Genomic DNA, 24,466 nt, shown 5'->3' on the forward strand with positions numbered 1-24,466 from the left:
TAGCCAGCTGCTACTATGTAGTAAGTAAAGTGTGTTGCTTGCTACCTGACCTGAGTACTACGTAAACTGTGAAATAAGGGCTCCATTGAGTGAGTGTGTTATGATTCTAATATATAAGGCTGATCGTGTGTGTGTGTTCACGAACATGCACTTTCAAGTAAGGGCCCCAGTGACCTCCCTTTTGGTGCCCCCAGTCACCATACCAAGTTTGGTGTGGATTGCTTAATTACTGTGGGTGTTCATAGCAAACACACATGCACGGTCAGCTTCATGTATCAGAGAAGAAAATGGATGTTTGGAATAGGTACATGTGATTATATTACTGAAATTAATTCTGATATATACACCACCACCACTGGGCACATTCTTCTTCAGTCGTTTTGAAGAAAACAACACCACCACTCCAACAAAAGCCCCTCACTGCTTGGACAATGCAACACTTCAACTGGACCCAGCTGATGTGCGGACGACCCTTGAAAAGCTTAACCCCAGGAAGGCTGGCGGCCCTGACAATATACCTGGGTGTGTGCTTAGAGACTGTGCTGACTCACTCACAGATGTTCTCACAGATATCTTCAACATCTCTCTGAGCCAAGCCATCATACCAGAATGCTTCAAAGCCAGCACCATCATACCGCTACTCAAGAAATCTCCAGTAACAACCCTGAATGACTACCGGCCCATTGCACTCACTCCCATTGTGATGAAGTGCTTTGAAAGGCTGGTCAAGGCTCACATAACATCCAGCCTACCTGCCACTCTTGACCCATTGCAGTTTGCGTACCGTCCCAAGCGCTCCACTGATGATGCCATAGCAGCAGCACTTCACCTCAGCCTGGCTCATCTGGAGAACAAAGACAGCTGCGTGCGGATGCTGTTCATTGACTTCAGCTCTGCCTTCAACACAGTCATCCCACAACACCTGGTGAACAAACTGAGTACTATAGGCATCAGCACCCCACTCTGCAACTGGCTACTGGACTTTCTCACCAACAGACCACAGACAGTAAGAGTTGACAAAAATTCCTCACAGACCACCATCATGAACACAGGGGTCCTGCAGGGATGTGTGCTGAGCCCTCTGCTGTTCACCCTGATGACCCATGACTGTTGTGCCAGACACAACTCAAACCACATCATCAAGTTTGCAGATGACACAACAGTAGTGGGCCTCAGTACCGATGATGACTCAGCCTACAGAGAGGAGGTACACCATCTCATCAACTGGTGTGACATCAACAACCTGCACCTCAATGTCAACAAAACAAAGGAAATAATGGCGAACTTCAGGAAGAATCACAAGCCTCACACACTTCTCACCATCAATAGCAGTGCTGTGGAATCAGTGAAAAGCACCAAGTTCCTGGGGGTGCACATCACTGATGACCTGACATGGACAACCAACACCACCTCCCTTGTCAAGAAAGCACAGCAACGTCTCTACTTCCTACGCAGGATGAGGAGAAACAGTCTCCCCCCTTCAGCACTCACCATCTTCTACAGGGGTGCCATTGAGAGAGCATCCTCACCAGCAGTCTCTCAGTCTGGTATGGCAGCTGCCATGTTGCTGACCAGAAAGCGCTACAGAGAGTGGTGAGAACAGCAAGATCACAAGGTCAGCCCAACCATCCATACAGGATCTGTACCCATCCCGCTGCCACAGAAGAGCCATCAACATCATCAAAGACCCTACCCACCCCTCAAACAAACTGTTTACCCTCCTAACATCTGGCAAGCGCTACAGCAGTACGCGCTGCAGGACCACCAGACTCAGCAACAGCTTTTTCCCCACAGGCCATCAGACTGCTAAACTCACTCCCAAAAGCAAGAGCATAACCCCCCCAACCACACAACACACTACAACCCCTGGCAAAAATTATGGAATCACCGGCCTCGGAGGATGTTCATTCAGTTGTTTAATTTTGTAGAAAAAAAGCAGATCACAGTCATGACACAAAACTAAAGTCATTTCAAATGGCAACTTTCTGGCTTTAAGAAACACTATAAGAAATCAGGAAAAAAAATTGTGGCAGTCAGTAACGGTTACTTTTTTAGACCAAGCAGAGGGAAAAAAATATGGAATCACTCAATTCTGAGGAAAAATTATGGAATCATAAACAAAAGAACGCTCCAACACATCACTAGTATTTTGTTGCACCACCTCTGGCTTTTATAACAGCTTGCAGTCTCTGAGGCATGGACTTAATGAGTGACAAACAGTACTCTTCATCAATCTGGCTCCAACTTTCTCTGATATCTGTTGCCAGATCAGCTTTGCAGGTTGGAGCCTTGTCATGGACCATTTTCTTCAACTTCCAAAGATTTTCAATTGGATTAAGATAAATCTCATTGGAACGGCACCAAACAAAGTTCCAGCATCATCACCTTGCCCAATGCAGATTCGAGATTCATCACTGAATATGACTTTCATCCAGTCATCCACAGTCCATGATTGCTTTTCTTTAGCCCATTGTAACCTTGTTTTTTTCTGTTTAGGTGTTAATGGCTTTCATTTAGCTTTTCTGTATGTAAATCCCATTTCCTTTAGGCGGTTTCTTACAGTTCAGCCACAGACGTTGACTCCAGTTTCCTCCCATTCGTTCCTCATTTGTTTTGTTGTGCATTTTCCAATTTTTGAGACATATTGACACATTTTCAATTTTTGAGACATATTGCTTTTTCTGTCTTGATGCTTTGATGTCTTCCTTGGTCTCATGAACTGGTCCTCATGAACTCCTCATAACTCAGTCACCTTAACCTTAACTCTGTCACTTTATCATGGGTCACTTTAGACAATGTACTTTGGTTTTAATTGCACTCCTCCCACTGCACTGTTTTTCTTCTATTTCTCTTTCTTTCTGTTTTTCTGTTGCACACAGCCTTTCATATGTCATTTTTTAACTTATATTTTGTCTTATTTTGGCACATATTGTATATTTTATCTTAGTATTTTATATTGCTCTCTGTTTAATGTTGCACCATTATATCGAAGCAAATTCATAGTCTGTGAATCCTGTTCATTGGCAATGGCAATAAACTTCTTCTGATTCTGGTCTACCAGTATGTTTGCCTTTAACAACCTTCCCATGTTGTTTGTATTTGGTCCAGAGTTTAGACACAGATGACTGTGAACAACCAACATCTTTTGCAACATTGCATGATGATTTACCCTCTTAAGAGTTTGATAATCCTCTCCTTTGTTTCAATTGACATCTCTCGTGTTGGAGCCATGATTCATGTCAGTCCACTTGGTGCAACAGCTCTTCAAGGTGTGATCACTCCTTTTAGATGCAGACTAACAAACAGATCTGATTTGATGCAGGTGTTAGTTTTGGGGATGAAAATTTACAGGGTGATTCCATAATTTATTCCTCAGAATTGAGTGAGTCCATATTTTTTTTCCCTCTGCTTGGTCTAAAAAAGTAACTGTTACTGACTGCCACAATTTTTTTTTCTTGATTTCTTATAGTGTTTCTTAAAGCCAGAAAGTTGCCATTTGAAATTACTTTAGTTTTGTGTCATGTCTGTGATCTGCTTTTTTTCTACAAAATTAAACAACTGAATGAACATCCTCCGAGGCCGGTGATTCCATAATTATTGCCAGGGGTTGTATTTTTATGCACATTCCTTTGCACAAAAAACAAAAAGTTTACAAACTTATTCACCTCCATGCTGCTACTCTGCACTTTTGCCACACTGCACCTATATTGTTGTACTCAGGACTATTGCACTCCAATAACATACCTCAACTGACTACATTCTGTAACACTCTGACAGCCTTGGAAATGTATGCTCACTTGTCTATATGTCGTGTTGATTGTTGTTCTGTTACTGATATTATTTGCATTTTATGTCCCAGTGATGTCTCATGTCCAGTTTATATTTAGTTGTATGTCTAATTTAGCCTCTGTTACTGCACTTTTGGAGTTTGGGGAAACACAATTTCCTTCTGTGTAATGTACTGTTGCATGGCTTGACTGACAATAAAGTTCACTTTGACTGTGACTTTTCCATAGCAAAAAATATGAATAAATAAAAATCCATTTGCTCCAACACTTTAAGATTAGTAACTGGACTTACAGAACAGCGAAAATATGATACTGACATGGATATATTTCATTCTAAAAATGGCCTCTGAGCAACAGAATTGTAAAACTGAACTAGGAACTGAAAACTTGAGAGTTTTTGACTACAATAAATTAAGACTGAATTTAATAAAATTCATAATATCTGAAAATTTTTTTAAAAAAACACCAAAAGGAAACTCCTGATTAATAACTGTGGTAATTCAGTGTATGAAGAAAAATTTCTCTGCATGTAAATTATTGCAGTAGCTTTAACGTCCGTGGTAGTTAAATGTTTAATATATTATTTCCATATTGAAAGCTGATGTCAGCTCTGAACTGGACCTACAACAGTTTGCTTACAGACATGGGAGAGGAACAGATGATGCAATTAATAGTATTACCCATCTGACCCTAAAGCACCCTGAGGACCCTAAGGCTTATGCACATCTTTTATTTGTTGATTTTAGTTCTGTTTTTAATACTTTGAGACCTCATCTGTTGATAAGCAAATTGTCTTAGATGACTGTAGACCCACTTATTGTGAAAAGATTTTATTCTTTTTTAACTAACAAAACTAAGAACGTTAAAGTAAATGATACAGTCTCAGACTCCAGACCTCAGGGTTGTGCGAGTTCCCCTGTCTTGTTTACTTTATATACAAAATGAATGCAGCAGTAGCCTCCCGGGTAACCTAATTTTTAGGTTTTCTGATGACACTGCATTCATCAGTCTTTTGCACAAGGACAAAGATCCCTCATCTTATTTCTTTGAGGTTGAGACTTTTGTTCAATGGTGCAACGCCAACCACCTGGTTATAAATGTAAAAAAATGCAGGAGATGGTTCTAGATCCTCAGTCTGTTGGAGACCATACTTATTTGACATGCTGACGAAACTCGTAACGTCTACAAGAAGCACAACCTGCTTATTTCATCCTATACCAACAAAACTGTTTAAGGATCTGTGGGCCACTCTTGGGCTGACTGTGCTGGAAATTATTAACCTCTCATTAACCCCTGGATCTGTTCCTAAATGTTTCAAATTTGCAGTGATTAAACAATTACTTAAGAAATCTAATTTTGACCCAAGTATATTGAAAAACTATAGGCCAATATCAAATTTATAATTTTGCTCTAAAATTCTGGAATAAGTGGTTTCATGGCAGCTTGTGGACCATCTTACTGAGAGTAATCTCTTTGAGCCACTGCAGTCTGCTTTTAGAAAATATCATTCCACAGAGACGGTTCTCACTAAAGTGGTGAATGATCTTCTGCTTACAATGGATTCGGACACCACTACGGTTCTGGTGCTGTTAGATCTCAGTGCTGCATTTGATATCGTGGATTATCATATTCTACTCGATAGGCTGGAGAATCATGTTGGGATTACTGGGAATGCCCTTGCATGGTTGATGTCATACCTGACCAGTCATCTCACTGTGTTTTGTACAATAACACTACCTCTAACCTTAGTGACATGAAATTTGGGGTTCCACAAGGGTCCATCTTAGGCCCCCTGCTTTTCTCCCTTTATGTACCACCCCTTGGGTACATATTAAGTGTTTGGGATTACTTTTCACTGCGATGCTGATGATACTCAGTTATACATACCGATTACTGCTGGTAATCTCATCCACATGAAATCAAAGTAAAAGATTGCCTTCCATCAATGAGAAGCTGGATGTCTAGCAACTTCCTACTTTTCAACTTTGATAAGACTGAAATGATGGCTCTTGGTACAGTGAAACATCGGCATCAATTTGACCAGCTAACACTGAGCCTAGGCTAAGAGTGATGAATGTGGCGAACAAGATTGCAGTGTTCTGTTCGAGCCAGGAGGACACATTTATTCTGTTCGCAGCTGGAGGAGAGGCACATCTGCTGCACACAGGTGTTAGGTGGCTCAGCAGAGGTAAATTTCTGGAATGGTCTTCTGCTTGAAATGCAAGAATTTCTGAAACGTTCAAACCATGCTGAATATGCACAGCTTTTGGATTTGAAAGAAAGTTTAAAAGCATATTACATGTGCTATCAAGAAGGTTGCAACAGTGTGACCTGCAGAACTTTCCACACATGGACACAGAACTTAAGCACCAGGACACCGACTGGGCGGAGCCTGAGAGTGCACATTATGATGATCACGTGCCGAGCATCTTGTCAGAATTTCACAGCCGCTTCACTGACTTTGCATCCAAAGAGCCTGTTGTCAGTTTTCTCTGTTTTCCATTTGAGGAAGTTATAGATGTGGACTGTATCAACCTGGATCCTCAGACTGAAAAATGACTGAGCTCAAATCCAGAGCAACACCTGACATGAATGTCCAAATCTGGAATATAATGCAGACAGAGGCTGCCTGAGTACCTGCTTACAGCTGCACTGTCCGAACTATGAGAGACCAGCTTCCTCCTCTCAGGGTCAGAAGTCCCACTAAGGTAGGGAACAACTTTTCCAACTTGAGGCCAGTCCTAGGCCTACTTGTGCTTATTCTTTTCCACCATGCATATTTACTTCAATGATGCATTATCATTGTTAAAACCTGCCAGAAAATTCTGTTATTATATTGGTGCACATTATATTGCGGCTACGCTGTGGTGTTCGATATGGCCTGGTAGATCTTGATACACTGTCAACTTTAGAAGTAGATCTCAGTTCAAAAAAAGGTTGGGCACCCCTGCTTTACTATGTTTAAGGAATAACCCTGTCGTATCTGATGATCTGCAGAGGTTCATGCTGGATTTTATGGTTGCAAATTGAGTGTTAAAAGGAGTTTTACTGGCGACGGGTTAGCGGAGCCGGTAAAATGGATATTTGCAACTGTAATCCAGCATGAATGTCCGCAAATCATCAGACACAACAGGGTTATTCCCATTCTAATCCAATTCCATTCTTTGCATGGCTAATTTTTCTGTAAGTAATTTGGTCAGTGAATCGTGAATGGGTGTGCTTAGCTCGTCAAAGCTTACTGTCACAACGGCATCATCAGGCCAAACTGGAAATTCTGTGAGCAGACCCACAGATTTCTCCATCTTGTCAGCTGCACTGAGTTAAATCCATGGTAAATCCAATCAATCAATCCAGTTAAATCCATTAAATCCACATATTTTCGGGATTGTTGTTGCTGCACTTGTTTCTGTCAGTCTCAGATAACAACGTCACTGTTGACACCTGCGCAGCAACGTGGTCAGGGGTGGAGTAACACATCAAATGTGAAACGATTTTAATAGTTTACCACTGTCTACGTGATATTTATAGTCTGAAATCTCACATGATTAACCAATCACATTCATGGAAAAAAATGTAATTGGATTAGAATCTGTGTTTGCTTGTTTGTGACATGACTAGATTGAGTTTGTGTTCAAAGTGAAAAAGAACTGAAGCAGAAAACATTTTGGTTTTTCATTTACTTTTTAAATAGAGAGTGGCTATACGCCCAACCGTTGGGTCAATAAAGTAAATTCACGAGCATATACGCCCAACCACAACCGACCAATGAGCGCGCTTGTAAGCTCACTTCCAGTTTCAACGCAGGAGGGAAAAAGGCGGATATTTTTTCGCTGGCTGTGGGAGGGTTCGCAGCCCGCAGAGGGACTGTGATCTAAAGCGGTTCTGTTTGGCTCATCACACCCAGGGAACAGTGTCAAACTAACACCATCTTACAGCCAACAAGCAGCATTTTGTTCAAAAACTGTTTCGTCGTCATTAACAGGCTTCCATTCAAAATGTTTATGAAGTTTGTCTGTTTTGATCCATTGCGGTGTTTTCACAGTTATTAAAGACAGCGCCGTTAAATGTGTCAAACATACGCCACAACAGAGCCTTAAAAAGTGGTGTAAAAATGTAGTTTAGATGCACAAAACATGTCAAATACACGATCACAGTTGGGCGAATAGATAAGACATTATATTTCTGCCCAACTGTTGTGCATGTAACGTTCAATGTATGACTTATCTGCCCAACGGTTGGACAAATAAGGTAGGACATTATATTTATCTGCCCAATGGTTGGGCGTATAGCCTTTGCCTTTTAAATAAGGGTAGGACTCTATAAGTTTACACTTCAATCCTACTTCTTACAGACTTGAAGTAAACAAAAGTTATGTCATTACAATATTCAATTATTCTTGTCTGTTTAACATGTCCGAATAAAGTTCTGAAAGAGCAGTAGTTTGTTACACATTTGTGCGTGATATGTAATTGACTTCAAAGAGACAACTATTAAAATAATTTATTCCCTGCACTAAAATAAATAATGAAATATTAGTATCAACAAATCAGCCACAAAAAGTGCCTTCTCAAGCCATTAATTCAGGTGGTGATGCTTTGTTTTCGAGTTTAGGAAGTACGTAGCTGTTAATTTCTGGACAACCTCACTGAAGATGTTGTCTCCTGTGGGGACTTTTCCCCAATAAATCCATTTAATGTTAAGAGTCTTGTGATGCTTACAGGCCTGAATCAGCTCACAGTCCCATCTCACAGCATCAGCAGATAGATGTGACAACCTGTCACTTTAAACATGTTGTTGGTTGTACTGGGATTTAGCAGCATTTAAACACTTCAAGGAGTGCCGCTGCCTTTACATTAGTAATGCAGCAGACTTACAGCTTCCTCTAACAACACATTAGCTAACATGCTAACTTGCCTTGTGTGTTCTTCGCCTCACCACAGTTAATATCGGTCCTGAATGTAAAACAGACACGCATGGTTGTCAAACTCCTGAATGCAACATAAAAAGAATGTGTGCCACTCCAGACCAGCCCTGTCAGCTAAGCTAAGTTTGGCTAAAGCTAAGCTGCAGTTAGCAGTCCAAAACAATCAGCAGCACCCCACCTACCACCACAAACAAATCACAAAAGGGAAACAGACGGCTGAAAATAAGATGTGAAAGTAACATAATACATATGCTGACAAAAAACAGCTGTCAACTCACTTATATAAAACGGACAGGAACTCCTTGCTGGCTGCTGTCAGAAGAGTTGAAGTAAAGATCGTATATCTCTAACAAGATGAATCACTCCGAAGTTAAAACTTCCAAGAAGTGACACGTTTTACACCGGTGCTCTGACGAGATATCGTTCCTGTCGAGAGGCCAGCCCTCCGCACAGCTGCGCATGCACACGCATGCACAGTTCTCTCTACCCGCACTTTCACTCCCCCCCCCCCCCCCCAACCCCCCCCGCCTAACCCCCCCCGCCTTTCACCTCAGGATTGACGCGCCTCTCTTTACCCCGTTGAACTCCTCGACCGAGCGACCAGGGAATAAAAATACAACAGCAATAAGTGTCTTTTAAAATTTGCATGTGCACACTGTATTTAGAGTACAATATTGTCGGGACACTCAACTCGACAGAATATTCACACGTGGACTTGAGAAGAAGTGCAGATAAGTTTTGTTTTTACATGAAAATACAATAGCAAAAAGTGTCTTTTAAATTTTAAAAATTTAAAAATTTGCATGTGCACGCTGTATTTACAGTACAATATTGTCGGGACGCAGAACTGTCGATTATGCAACGAGACACACAATTCAACAAGACCACACATCTCGACAGAACACCGGTAGTTAAATCATGCATGTGCATTCAAAGTTTTTGTGTGTTGTTAGAAGTGGAGGGGAAAAATGCTGGAAATATTATGTGTTGTAAGCATAAACTGGAGAGCTGGTGTGATGTCACCCATTGGATCGAAAGCCTTGTCTTTCTTTGCGGCGACGCATTACTCCTTCAATTATAGAACTCGAAGCCAGACTGCCTGAAATTTGGCCTCGGGGTTAGAGAATATTCAGGCAGTGGATAGTCTTGCGGATGGCTTGAACTCAGCGCTCAAGGCCACACTGGACAAGGTTGCGCCTCCTCTCTTAAGGACACGCCTTCCCAAGGCATACTCACCTTGGTTTAATGGTTACCTGCGTGACCTTAGGCAGAAGGCTCGAGGTTTTGAACGGAAATGGCGTAGTTCTAAGTTAGAGGTGTTCCATCTTGCATGGCGAGATGCTGTCTTGGATTATAAGCAGGCACTACTGGCTACAAAGCGTGCCTATTATTCTGATTCATAAAAATAAGCATAATTCCAAGTTTTTGTTTGAAACTGTAGCACTTCTTATTCATGGACAGCCACCTGTTATTCACTCTCCTTTCTCAGCACAGGACTTCTTGGATTACTTCGAGAAGAAAATTGAGGATATTAGGTTGAGTATATCTCAGCAGGCTTTGGCCCAACCACTGCATACTGCTGTGGAGGTGGATGCGCCCACTGAGGTGGTATCCAGATTTACAGATTTTGATGGTATCTCGCTAGGCACTGACGAAGCTCGTGACGTCTACTAAAAGCACAACCTGTTTAATTGATCCTATACCAACAAAACTGTTTAAGGACCTGTGGCCCATTCTTGGACCAACTGTGCTGGAAATTATAAATCTCTCATTAACTTCTGGATCTGTTCCTAAGTGTTTTAAGTCCGCAGTGATCAAACCATTACTTAAAAAAATCTAATCTCGACCCTAGTGTATTGAAGAATTATAGACCGATATCAAATCTGTCATTTTGTTCTAAAATCCTGGAAAAAGTGGTCTCGCGACAGCTCGTGGACTACCTCACTGAGAATAATCTTTTTGAGCCACTGCAGTCTACTTTTAGAAAATTTCACTCCACAGAGACAGCACTTACTAAAGTAGTGAATGACCTTTTTCGAGCAATGGACTCGAATATCACTACGGTCCTGGTGCTGCTGGATCTTAGTGCTGCATTTGATACTGTGGATTACCATATTCTACTCAATAGGCTGGAGAATCACTTTGGGATTACTGGAACTGCTCTTGCATGGTTGACGTCGTACCTGTCCAGTCGTTCCTACTGTGTATTGTGTAATGGAACCTCCTCCGATCGTAGAGACATGAAGTTTGGGGTTCCTCAGGGATCCGTTTTGGGCCCCTTGCTTTTTCTCTTTATGTAGCACCCCTCGGGAATATATTGCGGCGTTTTGGGATTCCCTTTCATTGCTATGCTGATGACACTCAATTGTATATGCCAATAACTGCTGGTAATCTTACTCACATAAAATCCTTGGAAGATTGTCTTGCATCAATAAGAAGTTGGATGTCTAGTAACTTCCTACTTTTAAATTCTGATAAGACTGAAGTTATGGTTTTTGGTCCAGTGAGATATCGGCATCAATTTGATCAGCTAGCATTTAGCTTAGGTCCGTGTGTATACATCATACGGATAAAGTGAGGAACCTTGGAGTAATTTTTGATCCTGCGTTGTCCTTTGATCTCCACATTAGAGACATTACAAGGACTGCCTTCTTCCATTTGCGAAATATAGCGAGGATTCGTCCTATTCTGTCTATGGCTGATGCTGAGACTTTGATTCATGCATTTGTCTCTTCTAGATTGGACTATTGTAATGCTCTATTCTCTGGCTTACCGCAGTCCAGGATCAGGGGTCTTCAATTGGTTCAGAATGCTGCTGCCAGACTTTTGACACGGAGCAGAAAGTTTGACCACATTACGGCAATCTTGGCGTCCCTGCACTGGCTTCCTGTTTCTGCAAGATCGGATTTTAAAGTACTGATTTTAGTTTATAAAATTGTTCATGGACTTGCACCTCCCTATCTGGCTGACTTGATAAGCCCCTATGTGCCAGCTCTGGCCCTGCGTTCTCAGGGTGCAGGACTTTTGTGTGTTCCCAGGGTGAATAAAAAGTCTGCCGGTCACAGAGCTTTTCCTATCGTGCCCCAGCTCTGTGGAACGATCTGCCGGCACACATTCGGCAGACACTGTGGAGACCTTTAATCATGTTTAAAGACTCATTTATTTTCCCTGTTTTATCATTAGTGTTATGATGTGTTTTTAATCTTGTATTCTTTTACTGCTGTTTTTCTTTTATGGTTGTTTTTATTGTGTTTTAAATTTTTAATTGTTTTTTATGTTGTGAAGCACCTTGAGACGATTTTGTCGTGAATTGGCGCTATATAAATTAATAAATTTGAATTTGAAATTCCATTCAGTAAGCTCACTGACAGTATCTCTCGACTGGAGCAATTGTAAGCTGAAAGTATGAAAATGTTTAACCTAGGAAATGATTACTAAGGGATTAATTTTATTCAGTAAGACTTAGAACATACAATCAGCCCATGGAGTTGTGCACAACACAGCCCTTTTCTTACTGTATATTAACAGAAATCATATTTACCTCATGGCCTATGCAGCACAATTTCCCTACTGTTTCCATGTTATTCATATGACCATCTATATTTAAGGACATAATACATTAGGGAATTAGGAGTTGGAGCACCTGTGTGTGTGTGTGTGTGTGTGTGTGGTGTGTGGTGTGTGTGTGGTGTGTGTGTGGTGTGTGTGTGTGTGGTGTGTGTGTGTGTGTGTGTGCCTTAGCTTTGGTGTCAAATAATGCTCTGATTAGATTTGGTGTCCAACTTACAGTGTGTTGTATTAGTGAAATATTGCTTTGCTTTAATCCTCGTAATGTGTTTGGGTCTGTGGGACCCGTTTTCAGTTTTTGCTTAAGGAAAATGGTATATATATATATATATATATATATATATATATATATATATATATATCACATTGAGATTCACTGGCCAGGGCTCATATCAGGGCTCATAATCAGGAAAAAAAAAGTTAGTGACCTTATCCTCCTCTCTCTCTATCTCTCACCCTCAAAAACATACATACACAGAACTTCAAAGGCGACATGGACCTTCCATCTCCACCCTGTGGGCTCACCACCTGCAGGGGGAACCACTGGTGTGGGGTGCGCTGTAGGGGGAGGAACAGGAGCTTGTGCAGGAGGTAGAATACCAGTTAGCTCTGGTGAGCCTCGCCTCCATGCACAGCCTGGGCTGTGGAACCACTCTCCTTGATAAAGGTTGGACCTTATTCTTTTGTGGAGTTGCCCAGGGTGTGATGCACCGGGCGGGTGTGGGGATACTCACGAGCCCTCGGCTGAGCCCCGCTACGTTGGAGTTTACCCCGGTAGATGAAAGGGTCCCCTCCCTGCGCCTTGGGGTGGCTGAGGGGAAAACTCTGACTGTTTGTGCATATGCACCGAACAGCAGTTTGGAGTATTCGGCCTTCTTGGAGTCCCTAAATGGAGATCTGTACGGGGCTCCCATGAGCCTCCATTGTTCTGCTGCGGTACTTCAATGCACATGTAGGCAATAACAGACACACCTGAAGAGGCATAATTGGGAGGAATGACCTCCCCGATCTAAACCAGAATGGTTGTTTGTTATTGGACAAATGTGCTAGTCATGGACTGTCCATAACAAACACCATGTTCAAACATAAGGATGCTCATAAGTGTACATGGTACCAGAGATCAGATGATATGTCATATGATCTGAGGCCGCATGTTCTGGACACTCAGGTGAAGTGAGGAACAGAGCCGACAACTGATCACCATCTAGTGGTGAGTTGCATCAGAGGGTAGGGCATGACTTTGGACAGACAAGGTAAGCCCAAACAGATAGTGCGGGTGAACTGGGAATGTCTGAAGGAGTCCACTGTCTGACAGTTCTTCAACTTACACCTCCGGCGGAGCTTTTCTAACATCCCTGTGGAGATTGGGGGCATTGTACCAGAATGGACAATGATCAAAGCATCCATTGCTGAAGCGGAGAGCTGTGGCCTGAAGGTTGTATGTGCCTCAAGGAGCAGCAACCCCCGAACACCGTGGTGGAAGGGAAACGCAGTCTTCCGACTGAGGAAGGAGTCCTTCCAGGATGTTACCTTTGAGGACTCCCGAGGCAGTTGAAAGGTACTGACAGGCCGAAGGGCGGCAGCCTCTGCCGTGGGGGAGGCAAAGCAATGGGTGTGGGAGGAGTTCGGAGTAACCATGGAGAAGGACTTTTGGTCAGCACCAAGGTGCTTCAGGTGGGCCGTGAGGCACCTCAGGAGGGGAAAATGGGGAACCATCCAAGCTGTGTACAGTAAGAATGGGACTTTGTTGACCTCAACTGAGGATGTAATCTGGCACTGGAAGGAACACTATGAGGAACTCCTGCATCAGACTGGAGCACCCTCTGTAGTAGGGGCAGAACTGGACACTGATGGGGGTATTATCAATTTCCATAGTGGAAGTCACTGAGGTAGTCAAACTCTGCAGTGGCAAAGCCCCGGGGGTTGATGAGATCCGTCCAGAAATGCTGAAGGCTCTGGGTGTGGAGGGACTGTCTTGGATGAGACACCTCTAAATCTCTAAATCTGAGGCCATGGTTCTCAGCCAGCAGGAAACCGATGGATTGCCTACTCCGTGCAGGGAATGCAGTCTTTCCCCAAGTAAAGGAGTTCAAGTAGCTCGGGGTTTTGTTCATGAATGAGGGGACAATGGAGTGCGAGATTGGCCGGAAAAATCGGCGCAGCAGGGGTGGTATTGCATTCGCTTTACCGTACCATTGTGACAAAAAGAGAGGTGAGCCAAAAGGTGAAGCTCTCGATCTACTGGTCAGTCATTCCTACTCTCACCTATGGTCATGAGGGGTGGGTCATAACCATAAGAACTAGATTGTGGATACAAGCAGATGAACTGGGCTTCCTTAGAAGGGTTGCTGGTGTCTCCCTTAGAGATAGGCTGAGAAGCTCGGTCATCCGTGGGGAGCTGGGAGTACAGCCGCTACTTCTTTGCATTGAAAGGAGCCGGCTGAGGTGATTCTGGCATCTGGTAAGGATGCCCCTGGGCATGTCCCTAAGGAGGTGTTCCAGGTACTTCCATCTGGGAGGAGACCCCAGGGAAGGATTAGGTGGAGAGATTATATAGCGACACTGGTCTGGGAATGCCTCAGGATCCCCCAGTCAGAGGTGGTCAATGTGGCCTGGGAAGGGAAGTCTAGGGACCCCTGCTGGAGCTGTTGCCCCCACAACCCGATCCCCAATAAGCGGGTGAAGAAGAGATGAACAATTACAGGTCCAATTTTATGATAAAACAAGTTAATCTTGAGACATTATTGGAATCAATCATAGATAGAGCAAACATACCTGGCTGAGGAGCTGAATGGTTGTCGTGTTCTGTCATCACAGCTGAAACTACCAGGTCCTCCACTTTTCCTCACACAGGGGCTCCTCCACAGTAACGGCAGAGCGAACGTTATGGTCTGAGCTCTCACCTATTTCGTTCGGAGACTTTTGTCACTCGGGAATGAGTGAAAAGTTGTGGTACGGCTGTGTTTGTTTGTTGGAATTGCATAGCAGCACAGAGCAATGACACAGTGAAGTCGCTTCAGCCAATGTTGACAACTGACCAGAAGAGAGAATGCACAGCTAACTTTTATTTCCGCCTAAGAAACCCGGAAGCGTGAAAATCCCCAATTACTCAGCTTTGCCTCTGTGTGGAGAGAAGATGCCGCGCGACACCGTGTGCACGCTGGATGACATGCTCGTCAGTACTTAAGTGTTCCACCTGCCAAACAAAAGGGTTCTGCCTGCGGTGGAAATGCAAATCAAGCAAGCCTTAACCGTCCGACACGTACAATACCGCACAGTACCGACCCGAACTACTCAGTGGAAATGGGGCTGTCAGTATACGCTGGTTAAATCATCAAGGTGTGAGACCTGCATTAATTTATTCAACGTATGCCAGTGTTTTTACTACAGTTGGCATACACAGGCTACATCATCAAGGTGTGACAGGGACTTTACAGCTGGATGCCTCCCAGAGGCGCAATGGAAAGATACAAGTGGGTGCAGATTAAAGTTTAAGTGACATTTGATAAACCAAGAAGCTTGGAAGAAGAACTGGTACAGCAGGCAGGAATATGCACATTCCTACTGTTGTTTCAATGTTGAGCTGCTCTCTCGTTCTGTTAAGATACCATAATACAGACTCCGACTTCATGTTCTGTCATCACCTGTAAAACACAGCGACCCAGCAGACACGAATGAAACACCTTCATAGCATGATTACTCAAAAACCACTAAAGCAAGGGGGACTACACTCAGTGCTTATCTAGTTTGATGCTGCTTCTGTGCTGACACAGCATGTAAAAAAAAAAAAAAAAAAAAAAAAAAAAAAAAAAAAAAAGTGTTGTGGGAGGGGGGTGCAGAAAGTCCAAATCAATTAAGAAGACCATTATTCCTCTGCGGGGTGATCATTTTTATCATGTAGTGTTGGTGTGATTTTATTTATTTTGCATTGTTCTCTGTAGGTAATAGATTTTTGATGGTGTGTTCACACCCAACGTATTTAGAGCAATTTTTTTTTTTAGCCCTGCATCATTACCTCCATTAGTTCAGTTCATATGACATAGTGAGACAAAAATCATTTAAATTGTGATGGTAGCAAATAACAGCAACAAGACTGCTGAAAATGCATGCCTCTTTTCTCTAGCAGGAGAAATACGATCCAGCTCATTAGCTGTGACTTTCTATGGAAGCAACCCCTGAAAGCAAAGAGCAATGTAAGGAGGAAAGCTGAGTGAAAGTTTAACTGAAGGCAAAATCAACTCTGGATGAGGTTAAGTGCATTTTATCCTGTAAAACAGGGTGGGCAATGAATGCAGGACCGACATTTGAAATGAGAAATTGCAATAAAGATCCAGTCATGGCTGGTCAAAGTAAAATGTTACCATCCATCAGTTACAATAAGTGTGTGAAAAAATTTCAACCCACTGAAAGATCAGGCTGCTCCTCACCTTTCAATGCCAAGCTCTTTATTGCAAGTCTGCTGAACTGAAACAACGACCTTCTTCTGAATGCTCTGTCGCAGCTTGAAGTAAAATTTATCTCTGTCTTTAGGGACAGGGCTGTAGAGGGGTAAAAGAAAGATTTATTAAATTGATGTAAACCTACATATGCAAATAAAAAGCAAAAAAGCACAAAAGAGCGTCAACTCAACCTAGCATATGTGTAGTTCTAATTACATTTTCTATAACCTGCTGTTCATTTTTAAAGCAGACACTTTAATAGGCCATGCTGAAATATATACAACCCCTGGCAAAAAGTATGGAATCACCGGCCTCGGAGGATGTTCATTCAGTTGTTTAATTTTGTAGAAAAAAGCAGATCACAGACATGACACAAAACTAAAGTAATTTCAAATGGCAACTTTCTGGCTTTAAGAAACACTATAAGAAATAAAGAAAAACAGATTGTGGCAGTCAGTAACGGTTACTTTTTTAGACCAAGCAGAGGAAAAAAAATATGGAATCACTCAATTCTGAGGAAAAAATTATGGAATCACCCTGTAAATTTTCATCCCCAAAACTAACACCTGCATCATATCAGATCTGCTCATTAGTCTGCATCTAAAAAGGAGTGAACACACCTTGGAGAGCTGTTGCACCAAGTGGACTGACATGAATCATGGCTCCAACACGAGAGATGTCAATTGAAACAAAGGAGAGGATTATCAAACTCTTAAAAGAGAGTAAATCATCACGCAATGTTGCAAAAGATGTTGGTTGTTCACAGTCAGCTGTGTCTAAACTCTGGACCAAATACAAACAACATGGGAAGGTTGTTAAAGGCAAACATACTGGTAGACCAAGGAAGACATCAAAGCATCAAGACAGAAAACTTAAAGCAATATGTCTCAAAAATCGAAAAATGTACAACAAAACAAATGAGGAACAAATGGGAGGAAACTGGAGTCAACGTCTGTGACCGAACTGTAAGAAACCGCCTAAAGGAAATGTGATTTACATACAGAAAAGTTAAACGAAAGGCATCATTAACACCTAAACAGAAAAAAACAAGGTTACAATGGGCTAAGGAAAAGCAATTGTGGACTGTGGATGACTGAATGAAAGTCATATTCAGTGATGAATCTCGAATCTGCATTGGGCAAGGTGATGATGCTGGAACTTTTGTTTGGTGCCTTTCCAATAAGATTTATAAAGATGACTGCCTGAAGAGAACATGTAAATTTCCACAGTCATTGATGATATGGGGCTGCATGTCAGGTAAAGGCACTGGGGATGGCTGTCATTACATCATCAATAAATGCACAAGTTTATGTTGATATTTTGGACAATAGAAAGGATGTTTGGGGATGATGAAATCATTTTTCAAGATGATAATGCATCTTGCCATAGAGCAAAAACTGCAAAACATTCCTTGCAAAAAGACACATAGGGTCAATGTCATGGCATAGGGTCAATGTCAATGAGCAGATCTGATTTGATGCAGGTGTTAATTTGGGGGATGAAAATTTACAGGGTGATTCCATAATTTTTTCCTCAGAATTGAGTGATTCCATATTTTTTCCTCTGCTTGGTCTAAAAAAGTAACAGTTACTGACTGCCACAATCTTTTTTTCTTGATTTCTTATAGTGTTTCTTAAAGCCAGAAAGTTGCCATTTGAAATGACTTTAGTTTTGTATCATGTCTGTGATCTGCTTTTTTTCTACAAAATTAAACAACTGAATTAACATCCTCCGAGGCCGGTGATTCCATAATTTTTGCCAGGGGTTGTACTTTCCTGTCAAATTTAACTATGTTTATGATACATTTTATTTAAATTGACCACAGTAAATGCATTATAAATTCAACAAATCAAGTTTACCAGTTCACGAGTTAGGTGCTGTACCGTACAAGATGCCATGGGAAGAAAAATGCGGTGAACCACAACACTGTCCTTCATGTTTTCACTTCTTTAGTGATTGGGGATTCATGCTCTCTTACCTTTACTTTGTATAAGATTATGTAGAATTCTGCACTAGTATGCAGAAGCAACCACTGATTTTCTGTATTCTATAGTCTTGCAACCAATCTGCAAAATGTGAAAGGCAGCATAACTACGTCCATTTTGTGGTACCATATCAAAATGGCCGTGCAACATGGTAACCTCCATGAGGGGGCCCACTCCCATGGATATATGAGGGCTCATTCTAAGCTTATGAAAATACATCAATTCATTGTTGCAAATAATTATAGACTAATGAACAAATGGTTATTAATGGTATATTCCATTTATGCTTATAAATGCCCTATCTACTGCAGCGTTCAGGGTAACAAATACTGCCCGGTGAGTACCTGTAGTTGCCCTTGCCATCGTCCTCTTTTATCTCAAGTGTAACAGTGAATGTATAAAGGTCGCTATCAGTAGGACTGGTCTGTGATGAGTCCCTGATGTCTGCCGGGCGTGAAGAACGCCGGAAAGCAGTAGAGAAACTGTACAGAATCCGACTGACCTGGATGAAAAAGTACAAGAAAAAGAAATGACATAACAGTCAATATTTACTGGATGAAGGCAACTATAATAAAACAGAGCTGCATAGCACAAATGAGAAAAGCAGAATAATGAATATATGTGCTTGGTTTCAGTTCAGAAGGCTCCAGGTTCAAATCCCACCCCTGCCACATTTTTCCATGTAATGTGGAGATGCGTCAGGAAGGGCATCTGGCGTAAGACCTGTGCCTATTCAACATGCAGATCCACCTTGGATTTGCTGTGGCGACCCTGAGTGCAAACAAGGGAGAAACCGAAGGGGCTTACATATATATATATATATATATACATACATATACATATATATATATATATATATATATACATACATATATATACATATACACACACACACACACACACACACACACACACAGTGTTCAGAATAATAGTAGTGCTATGTGACTAAAAAGAATCCAGGTTTTGAGTATATTTCTTGTTGTACATGGGAAACAAGGTACCAGTAGATTCAGTAGAGTCTCACAAATCCAACAAGACCAAGCATTCATGATATGCACACTCTTAAGGCTATGAAATTGGGCTATTAGTAAAAAAAGAAAAGGGGTGTTCACAATAATAGTAGCATCTGCTGCTGATGCTACAAACTCAAAACTATTATGTTCAACTGCTTTTTTTTTTTAGCAATCCTGTGAATCACTAAACTAGTATTTAGTTGTATAACTACAGTTTTTCATGATTTCTTCACATCTGCGAGGCATTAATTTTGTTGGTTTGGAACACCCATTTCAAGGGCATGTCCTCTTCAACATAAGGCAACATGACCTCTTCAAGTATTTTAACATATCCAAACTGATCCATGATACCTGGTATGCGATATATAGGCCCAACACCATAGTAGGAGAAACATGCCCATATAATGATGCTTGCACCACCATGCTTCACTGTCTTCACTGAACTGTGGCTTGAATTCAGTTTGGCGTCATCTCACAAACTGTCTGTGGCCCTTGGACCCAAAAAGATCATCATCAGTCCACAAAATATTCCTCCATTTCTCTTTAGGCCAGTTGATGTGTTCTTTGGCAAATTGTAACCTCTTCTGCACGTCTTTTATTTAACAGAGGGACTTTGTGGGGGATTCTTGCAAATAAATTAGCTTCACACAGGCGTCTGTCACAGCACTTACAGGTAACTCCAGACTGTCTTTGAGCATCCTGGAGCTGATCAATGGGTGAGCCTTTGCCATTCTGGTTATTCTTCTATCCATTTTGATGGTTTTCCATTTTCTTCCACGCATCTCTGTTTTTTTTTTTGTCCATTTTAAAGCACTGGAGATCATTGTAGATGAACAACCTATAATTTTTTGCACCTGCGTATAAGTTTTCCCCTCTCCAATCAACTTTTTAATCAAACTTCGCTGTTCTTCTGAACAATGTCTTGAACGTCCCATTTTCCTCAGGCTTTCACAGAGAAAAGCATGTTCAACAGGTGCTGGCTTCATCCTTACATAGGGGACACCTGATTCACACCTGTTTGTTCCACAAAACTGATGAGCTCACTGACTGAGTGCCACACTACTATTATTGTGAACACCCCCTTTTCTACTTTTGTTTTTACTAATAGCCCAATTTCATAGCCTTAAGAGTGTGCATATCATGAATGCTTGGTCTATTTGGATTTGTGAGAATCTACTGGTACCTTGTTTCCCATGTAACAATAAGAAATATACTAAAAACCTGGATTAATCTTTTTAGTCACATTGCACTACTATTATTCTGAACACTACTATATATATATATATATATATTATATATATTATATATTATATATATATATATATATATATATATATATATATATATATATAATATATATATATATGCGCAAACTGATTCTCAATGATCAGAAAGTCAGGATTAATGTAAAAAATACAATACAATTGGGTAAAGAAAATTAACAGAATTAGCAAAATCAAATTAGTGACAGACTAGAGAGGAGGGGAAAAACATATCATTAAGGTCAAAACAGAACTGCATTACAGAGGCCCTGGATCTTTACCTTTATTAATTAACTTCTCTGAGATAAAGAACATCTTGCCCATTAAATCAATATTTACAAACTCATCTAATACATTTCTATCGTGAAACTCCTTACAAAGCTAACATACGGAAACTCAACTGAGCACAATGGTTCCATCTGCTGGCCGAAAAGTGACTGTACTTGTGGAGCTGCAGACTGAGCCACCTTTAACCTGTGGATTTAAACTCATGCCATAAAAAAGGAACTTTTTTATTCCTTTCAATACAATTAAAGCATCTTTTAACTGATTATCTATATGCTTAAAGTTGTGTTGGTCAGTCAAATTAAATGCCAGAATCCAGGAAAAACTGAAAACCTGCTCCCATTACTCCCTTATGTTTGGGACCTCAAACAGTTGTTTAAAAGTGGGAATAAAGAACACAAATGTTTTGTTGCCTTAAAGCAATCATGTTTGGCTGTAAAGTCAAACTCACAGCCTCTTTGATGTGACAGGAGAAGACATGAATCTGAAAGTCCTCAGAGCTGCGGTAACTCTCAGTGAAGGAGAAAACAGTCACTTTCCGCTGAGCCGTCCTTGCCACGAGCACAAAACAGCACCTTGTAGATGGGGAAGGAGGCAATCTCTGTACCTGTGGCCTGGTCCACGATCCTGGACACAGTTCACTTTTATTTATTTTTTTCTCCACAAAAAAAATACAATCTTCCAACATACTTATACAAATATGAACTCTTATTTTAATGATTGATTTTATTATCCAATTCATCAACTTTTTCTCCAGTCAATTTCTGATTGCAATTTTTCATTTCTAACCATGACACTGCTAACATAAAAGATAAAAATGGAAGATCTGCAAGTGTCTGAAACACTATTATACAATCATCAATGGAATAAACATTCAATATCTAAAACAGACTTCATCATAAGAAAAGAGCAGAAGAAATATTTCAGATAAAACAGGCAATACTTTAGATCATGAAGACAAAGACATGTCTGCAAGATTTCTCTTAAAACAAGCAGCTCAGCAGGTGTTTAAAAGCTTAATCAGAACTAACTGGACTCTTTAGACAAGACCACTTACACCATTTTTTTCAGGAAGTGGCATTTTGAGTAGAAGTTGGTAATAAACTCTCCTGAATCTTGGAAACATGGATACTAAGCTCCAATTTAAAATTTCTCATTGGAAAACACTTAGAAATGTATCCCTAAATAGGCAAAATTTCATATCTTTGCTGATGATGTTGTCCAGCATGTGCAATGTGACCTTATATTGCTGCCTCAGTTTTGAATATTGTTTAATAATATTTCTACAAACCAAGTTTATTATGTTTAAGAAAAGCAAAAGTCACAAGACCTGATCGATGTTTGAATGATGGTACAAAATGTGTGTTCTCTCAGCAACAAATATGCATATTGTTATTATGTGGATGTCGAATATTGTCTTTAATTTTATTCAGTCTAATGGTCATTTGTTGGTTATGATTTTAAAACATAATCTGGACATCAGAATATGCCCACGTAGAAATGTTGAACGCTTTACTTAAAATTTGTCATTTATCTACCGTGCAGATTTCTTGTCCATTTTGAAGCTAAAAGTAAAAAAATGTTAGCTTGGTATCCTATTTTTCCATGAACTGGCCATTTGAACAAGTCAGAAACAATACTGAATACCTATACTCAAAAATGTCAGTTAACCTTTTATAAAGCCACTTTTCCTGAATTCTGTCTGGAGTACTTCAGGACATTCCAGCATAAGCACTGCCCGAAGATGGAAGATGAACTCCGTGATCATACCGTTGATGATGCTGTGACTGCCGTAAACAGGCAAAAGTTGCATGCTACACACTGAGGTGACAGGTTGGAAGGAAAGCACTCATACTGTTGGCTCTATTGTCAGGTCGATAGTGTACAGCGACTACAATTTTTTGTACATCACCACAATTAAACAAGATGTGCTTGGAATGTTAGCTTAATTCAACGGGCTTCACAAAACACATTTAAACCGTTCAACCAGTCCCTCTGTTTTCAGAACCCTAAGTAGTTGGAAAACTAGCCACTTTTACAGCCAGTGTCGTCTACTGCATCACTAGTCATACAACGTGATAGTGCAGTAGCACAAAGAAGAAATTTCTTTAAAAACATGAGATTTCAATACAGTTTGTCAGAGGGCACATGGAAGATTGAGCGCTGATTTAATCTGTTGCACTAACATGCTTCTTTGTTCCACATGATGATGTGACTGGCGTAAACAGGTAAAAGTTGCATGATGCAGTTTCTCCAGTCACATCCATAGAAGCCTGTAACTCAAGCCCATCTTGTTGAATAAACTGTCAAAGCACAGTTCTGAACAGATTCATTTTTGCTCTCCTACCCCCAAACCAGGTCCCCCCCACACACACACACACACACACACACACACACACACACACACAACACCACACACACACAAACACACAGAGAGAGAGAGAGTCCTCACCTGACGGAGCCATCTGGTCCACTGGAACGTGCAGGGTGACGGGAATGGGAATTGCGCTCTCTGCCCGTAAGGTGGTCATGGCCTTCTGCCTCTCCCTCATTCCGAGGGGCTTTGACCCAGGTACAGCCCAGGTAGACAGCTTGTTGAACTGGACACTATCTCCTCCAGCACAGTGGGGCTGGACACTGCTGGAAACAATACATCTGTGTACAGACAAACAAGCTGTAACATATCATACGTAGCCTGTATTTCCTAACATGTTAAACTGAAAACTACTAAATGCAATGCTGGAATTTCTGTCTATATCTTACATATGTTATGGGCCAGGAGTGGGGCAAAGTGGGTTAGGGCACTTGGCTTCAGTGCAGAAGGTGCCTGGTTCAAACCCCACCCTGCCACAATCTCCCATGTAATGTGGAGTTGCGTCAGGGAGGGCAGTCGCATAAAACTTGTGCCAATCAACATGCAGATCCACCTCGGATTTGCTGTGGTGACCGAGTGCAAACAAGGAGCAGCTGAAGGGACTTACCTTATTCTTACATTAGTGATATCAGACATCTGCAATCATCAGCTGACATTCTGAACATTAACTAAGTTGAAACCAATCAAGTTGTTTTCTCTCAGAGGTCCACTAACATGTTCAAACATGCCAGGTGTGTGCTTCATCTCATCTGGACTACAATTATCCATAATTTCTGTCTCTTTAAAGCATGATACATATGATCACAAGGTGTAATGTGAGCAAAGTACA

General features: G+C 41.3%; 1 protein-coding gene and 1 pseudogene across 1 annotated transcript in view; both read right to left on the reverse strand.

The window, feature by feature from the left end:
- Positions 1–840: 840 nt before the first annotated feature.
- Positions 841–23,815, reverse strand: LOC117518117 (annotated as a pseudogene).
- Positions 23,812–24,466, reverse strand: part of LOC117518118 (rab GTPase-activating protein 1-like) — a 37,815-nt gene continuing 37,160 nt past the window's right edge. Inside the window, exon 4 of the mRNA XM_034179180.1 lies at positions 23,812–23,918. Coding sequence (XP_034035071.1) covers positions 23,812–23,918 — 107 coding nt within the window. The remainder of the gene's footprint in view (positions 23,919–24,466) is intronic.

This window comes from Thalassophryne amazonica, chromosome 10 (genome assembly GCF_902500255.1).
Source record: "Thalassophryne amazonica chromosome 10, fThaAma1.1, whole genome shotgun sequence".
NCBI classification, from domain to species: domain Eukaryota; kingdom Metazoa; phylum Chordata; class Actinopteri; order Batrachoidiformes; family Batrachoididae; genus Thalassophryne; species Thalassophryne amazonica.